This window comes from Tachysurus vachellii, chromosome 11 (genome assembly GCF_030014155.1).
Source record: "Tachysurus vachellii isolate PV-2020 chromosome 11, HZAU_Pvac_v1, whole genome shotgun sequence".
Taxonomy (NCBI): Eukaryota; Metazoa; Chordata; class Actinopteri; order Siluriformes; family Bagridae; genus Tachysurus; species Tachysurus vachellii.
Window position 1 is genome coordinate 20,126,573 of NC_083470.1, and position 6,514 is coordinate 20,133,086.

Sequence of the window (6,514 nt, forward strand, 5' to 3'; positions counted from 1 at the left end):
ATCCAGTTATTTGAAAATATTAACCTGTGAGTTGCTGAAGTGTAAATATGACATTCAGCAACATGTTTATACCTTATTTGTGTTGAGGAAGTATGAATATTGTCTTAGGCTGCAAGTTAACTTCAAATTCAGCTTCAGGTTTTAAGTATATACTGTATGTATAATATTTTGATTCTTAAAGGTTATTTGTTTGTTTATTAATTGTAATAATTGTTGTTGTGGCCCTGCAAACATTCAACTATTGAATAGACTGTAGAATACTTTCCTTTTCCAAGGAATATATGCATTTGGATTTGATACTGTATGTAGGAGTTATTCAGTAAGAGGTTGTCAGCATAGTAACTCAAGGTAGCTCAGAGTAAACATGAAAGTGTTTCGGCGGTGCCATAGTGCTCCAGTGTTAAAATCTACATAAAATCAGTTTTTTATTATTATTATTATTATTATTATTATTATTATTATTATAAATATGTGTTGGTTATTATTATTTGTTGGTGGAGTTTGTTGTGATGTGACGCTTGTACCATATCTTGACACATCCTGATCTTGCTGTAGCTTCTCTCGCCTGGTTGCCTGTCTGATTCTTCCTGATGCTCTACTTCTGCTTGGAGCTTTCTGCACTTGTGAGTCACCTCATGTAGCTGTGGATGATCTCACGTGGTTCCCCTAAAGATCTGCACACCCAAATGCCCAAATCTTAACCATTTGCTTTAGTAGCTCTTGCTTACATGTTGTAGATTTGTACCTATTAAAAAGGCACTGTACCTATGTTGAAGACATTATAATGTTTATACTGAACATTCAACATATGTAATATCTTACCATCTGGTGTCACACAAAAGTAAGGATTCTCCTCTGAGAACTAAAATTTTTTCCCAATGTTCTCTCATGGAGATTTTCCCCCTCTAATCACCTATTTTGTGCAAATGGATTTTTATGTAAAAAAAAAAGTGCAACACAAATAAAAAATTCTGTTCAACTGAATGAAGAGCTGCACTTAGACGTGCATCATACTGTATAAGAGTTTTCTCAGTACAAGGAAATGTGTGACAATTCTCAAATTCTTGTGTCAGGACAGTACAGACTGAAAGATAGACAGAGATTAAATAAAAAAAGAAACCTGCAATATTTTTAAGGTCTTTCTTTTGTAAACAGATACTTTGCTATTCCCCAAAGAACTGCACTACTAGCGTTTACTGTGTCCATACACAGAGTTCCTCTATTTCAGAAAGGTCCTATTTTCAAAAGGTGATATTTTCTTTTCACTGATAGTGCTCCGATATTTCAGACAAAGCAAGCAAGCAGTTGAATCTTGACATTTCTCATCAATAACATTGATAACGCACTGTCATATTTCAATACCTACCTATGTAATAGGTTTATAATAGTCTGGATATCTCTAACACCCAGTCTGAGCCTGCATGCGCCATGAACATTTATCCCAAATCTCTTCGTGAGATGTCTGTGTATAAACTCATAACTCTCTGATAAAGCATACCTCTCTAAGGCTTTGCGTTCTATGAATGAGTCCCTTCGTTTTAATACGTTTTCGAACCTGGAAAGCACTGCGCCCTCCTCAGGTCACGCACACACGTTTCCACATGATGAATCGGTGACATCAAAAAGAGACGAAGCTTCCTCTGAACTGTGTGCGGTGTGACGGGGGCGCGAGCGCTTATATAAGCCAAACTTTAAAGATGCACACAGTTAATCCCGGCCTTGCAGGTCAGAAGAAGGAGTGGAGAAGATTAGAACATTTTACACAAGGTCGCGATTGTTAAAGGGGTTTTACGCATAAGGCAACAGCTTTGCACAGAACAGGTGAGAGGAAATATTTTCCTTTTGATGAAGAGGTTTGGTAAAGAGGTTTTACGCATAAGGCAACAGCTTTGTACAGAGCAGGTTAGATGAAAATAGTTCATTTTGATCAAGAGGTTTGTTAAAGAGGTTTTACGCAATAAGGCAACATCTTTGTACAGAACAGGTGAGAGGAAAATAGTTCCTTTTGATCAAGAGGTTTGTTAAAGAGGTTTTACGCATAAGGCAACAGCTTTGTACAGAATATGTGAGAGGAAAAAAGTTCCTTTTGATGAACGTTGTGACTGTATCAGATGTTTCACTTTTATTTTTCAGCCATTCCGAAGTTGCAATGAGGGCGGTGTGTCTCCTCATCCTCGTATCATTAGCGATGTTCAGCATTCAATGCCAAAATGTCCCGAGTGACTCTGGTGGAGAAAATCCGACTCTGGACGAGGTGTTACAGCGAGCCGAGGGTCAGCTCATGCGTTCCTTCCTCCAAAAACAAGAGGACGATGAGAGCGCAAACGGTGTGCATTCGATTCGAATCGATTGTTTTTGGTTTGTTTGTACTTTGTTTTATTCTGTGTTTCTACCACATATTGTTAAAACGCGTGAAGTTTGTAGCTCCAACGCATCAGCATTACGCACAGCACACGCAAGCCCCAATTAGTTCAATGTAATTGAGTTTAATTGTGAAGTGTTATTATAGCACATATATGGTTAAATCCAAAGTGCAATTAGACAGATGCTTGTTAATTCAATTTTTAACACTTTTTTGCGTTGCACCTTACATCTTGGTGATCAGGGAAGAAATCCGGTTAAAAGATTTAAATATACAGTCAACTGAAAGGCCAACTAAATGATGAAATGCCAACAAAATATGTTAATTTATTTATCTTAAGTAATCATATACAGGTGTTTAATGTCAGTAAGCTTAAATGTCGTGAAGAAAGTTTTCTTCCTATTCTTTCAGAAATAAAGTTACCAAACTGTAGACGCATGTGATGCATGATTTCTACTTTTAACATGTAACCTTTAATCTTTCAGATTAAAACTTTACAGATTCATCAGTGATCCAGTTATGCATTAAGATATCAGCTTCATACTAAACGTACCAAATGATGTGCCAGTGATGTTACCTCTCAAGTAAAAAAAGGAAAAATACAGTTTGGTGACTTTATTTCTGAGAGTGTTTGCTTACTTTCTCTTGCAGTTTCCTTGCATTTAAGGTTTCTTGGTGGAAAATGGGCGCGATTCGGAAACCTGGAGAAAAATACTCAAATTGACTGTTTGACTCAATATGTTTCTATATACCCCATATCCAGATCTTTTTCCGGTGCAGGCAGAATGGTTGGTAAAAAGGCAACACCCGGGCAAGCGGCAGCATCCCGGAAAGCGCGAGGAGGACGATTATGAAGAAGAATACGGGGAGCTTCAAAAGCGGCAGCATCCCGGAAAGCGCGAAGACGAGTCGGACTTGTTCGTAGAACTCCAACGACGGCAACATCCTGGCAGGCGCTCAGAATTAGAAGCTCAGACATCGCTACAAAACGACCTGCTGAACGAGTTATCAAAGAGGCAGCACCCGGGGAAGCGGTACGACGCGTACGAGAAGCGCCAGCATCCCGGCAAGCGTGAGGCGGAGGAGGGCGCAGCGAGCGCTGTGGACTCGTGGGAAGTGGACAAACGGCAACATCCAGGGAAAAGATTCTGGGACCCTTTGGAAGTGTCCACCGGGAGTCCTTGTGATGTGCCGGGCTGCAGGAAAGCCAGTTTGCTGCTCCACTTGCTCAAAGAAGTGAAGCAAAGCCGCGCAAACGAGAAGAGGCAGCACCCCGGCAAGCGACTGACTGCGCAGGAAGAGCTGGAGGAGATGCAATAGGCAACACGTGCACTGTGACAAGAAATGACACAGATACTAGAAAGAATAGTTCATTCACATCGGCACATGGGTACATTTTTTTCTTCCTCTTTTGCCCTTACTGCCCTTACGCCACATGAGATATATGCCATAAATGTTTGGCATATATTATACGTATCATCTTGGGTTTGTCTAACTCCAAAAAATTTAAATTAGCTAAATATGACTTTCAGGTGAGATAATGACCATGCCATGTTACAAGTTAATTCAGCATAAACACGCACTTACGCGGCGTAAAAATCTGCCCAAAATTGTCCATATTACGCACAGATAGTTTGTAGCAGCTTGTTCATCTGCTGCAATTTTCTAATGACGAATTATAGACCTTTCTCACAACTTCAGCCAAAAAGGATAGTGGTAGTAAGTGGCCACATATATCTCGCTATATAGTACATATATAGTAAACTAAACTATGGTGATATCTCATGTGGCAACGCAACGCTCAAACTGCATCACTTTCCGCTTCTCCCCTCCACCAGTCTTTGTGTTAGTAAGAGTTATTTTTCTACACTATACGCATGCATGAGTTGGAGAGATTGTCAATCTGTAAATTATTTTTGGTTCCATATACAGCACACATGTAAATTGCAGTTATTGCTGTACAATAAAATGCTTTCGATGCGAACGACTGGAAGCGCGCTGACGACAAAAAACGGCCAGTGTGTGTGTGTGTGTGTGTGTGTGTGTGGTTGGGTGTGTGTGTGCGTGTGTGAGGTCATGTTTTCATATCTTGGTTACAAGCAAATGTCCCCACAAAACCACAAGGATAGACAAATCTGACGCGTGACCTCCTGGAGAAATTTCCCAGCAAGATATCCATTATCTGACTTGTTACAGAGGACCATTAATGTTAAACGTTCTTCTCAGGCAAAATCAAAGTTGACTACACACATTTCATTTTTTAGAAAATTATTATTATTTTTTTTATTACTGTCATTATTATTATTATTATTATTATTATTATTATTTTATTTTATTTTCTACAAAAACAGCATTTTTTATTTTTTAAATATTTTCATTTAAAATAGATTTTAGAAAGAAAAGGTAATTAGTTGCATTAATGTTTCATTTGACGGTGTTCTTTTTTATGTGTGTCTTAATATACAGTGTACTGTCTCATAAGTGTTAGCTGAATTACTTTATTAATTACTCAAACTAATTAACCTAACTTGCCTCCATTTGGGTAACAATTATTAATGGTGAGAACAAAGACAAACCAACATGCTCAGACAAAACAGCCATGATCATATCTCACACATGGTATGGACCAATATTTCACCAAAATGATTTTCAATATTTGGCCTAGATTCCAAATACCGTGCAATCTTTAAATATCCAATGAAGTACCTATAAAGTTCATGAGATGAAGTACCTAATGTTTGGCCTGTCTAAAGAGGCAACAGGAAGAGCTTGCTGTGTTGCTAATTAACTCAAATCAATTCAAGTCTTTTGACCGATTATGTGCTGCTTCCACATAATTATACCCAATCACCATAAATAGCCTGTTCAGTCTTTTGCATTTCATCATCAATCACCTTTTAGTGGGCTATTACCTAGGCGTGCTGTATGGCATTGGAGAGGGATGATATCCTGAGTAGGTATACCTACTATAGAAGGCCATGACCAAGACCCTCAAAATAAAAATGATCTTTTGTGATATATTTACAATTAAATACAATTTAGAATTATACACCATATTAAAGAGTGAATTAATGAGTGAATTTATGAGTGTTCAGGAAACCATTAGTGTTTTACATTGACATCTGTACCAGCAGAATGTTCAGTATACCCAATCATTCATTACAACATTACAAACAACACTCAGATGCTTTTATTCCTTCATATTTATAAGCATTAGATTTCAACCCACACTTCATACAGTAACTTTATTTCTTCTGCTATTCCATTTCCTTTAGTTTGGATTTGAAACTGTTGTTAGGCTTTGAAAAGAGTCAGCAGTAGCAGTACAGTGTGATTATTGGGAGATATCATGGCTGACATGTAGGCGGTAACTCGCTGTGTCTATGTTTTTTTAGATCTTTTGTTCTTTCTAATAGCTCAAAGATGTTTCATGTAGCCTAATGAGGGCTAGGAATCCTTTGGCAAGACTCCAACCAGTACGGTTCCACATTGCTATGGATTAATACAAAATTCGGCTCATCCTGTGTTGCAGATGTTTTAAAGGTGCAGTGATGATTAATGTAGCTTTGTCTGTGTGTCTGTTTAAAAAAAGAATCAAACAGAGCATCAATTGATCATTACTATTTAATAAGCTCCGTTTTTAAAACATATCGTTAGCAACACTTGAAAATGCTTGGTATGTAGGAAATCTGGTATATAACAGGAAGTAATTAGAATATCTATCAGTCCATTATCCTGGAGTCTATCAAAGGGAACAAGACAGGGGACACCCAGAACAAGGCACCAACCCATCAAAGGGTACAAACCAAACACACATACACTCCAGACAATTTAGAGCATGCAAACCACACACACACACGCACACATACACACACACAAGTTTGTTTAAGGCCCTAGAACATTCTTCTATGTTTATGAGCAAATTATGAGCTAAGAATAAGAAACAAACTTGCTTCCTGCAGTGGAGCAGGATAATGAAATCACTCTATAGTAACCCAGTCATTGTTTTCTTGAAGCTTTAACTTTAAATCTTTGAAATAGTAAAAGAATAAAGACTCCCCACACCTACAGTCTTGGAAAAATGAAAATTCATTTTCATCTTTGATTTTGCCCGTGAAGAAGGTTTAAGGTAAATGGTCCTCTCTAACAAGT

General features: G+C 38.0%; 1 protein-coding gene across 1 annotated transcript; it reads left to right on the forward strand.

Moving 5' to 3' along the window:
• The first annotated feature begins 1,720 nt into the window (after window positions 1-1,720).
• trh (thyrotropin-releasing hormone) lies at window positions 1,721-4,291 on the forward strand. Its single transcript, XM_060881454.1, has 3 exons — window positions 1,721-1,821; window positions 2,134-2,327; window positions 3,126-4,291. The coding sequence occupies exons 2-3, from the start codon at window positions 2,150-2,152 to the stop codon at window positions 3,680-3,682; spliced, it is 735 nt and encodes a 244-aa protein (XP_060737437.1). The 5' UTR covers window positions 1,721-1,821; window positions 2,134-2,149; the 3' UTR covers window positions 3,683-4,291.
• The last annotated feature ends 2,223 nt before the right edge of the window (window positions 4,292-6,514 follow it).

What these genes read in the sequence shown, in the direction of transcription:
- trh (XM_060881454.1), top strand. Translation starts at nt 2,150, where the DNA reads ATGAGGGCGGTGTGTCTCCTCATCCTCGTATCATTAGCGATGTTCAGC. An exon ending in GGACGATGAGAGCGCAAACG is followed by an intron (nt 2,328 to 3,125) that starts GTGTGCATTCGA and finishes CCCCATATCCAG; the next exon opens with ATCTTTTTCCGGTGCAGGCA.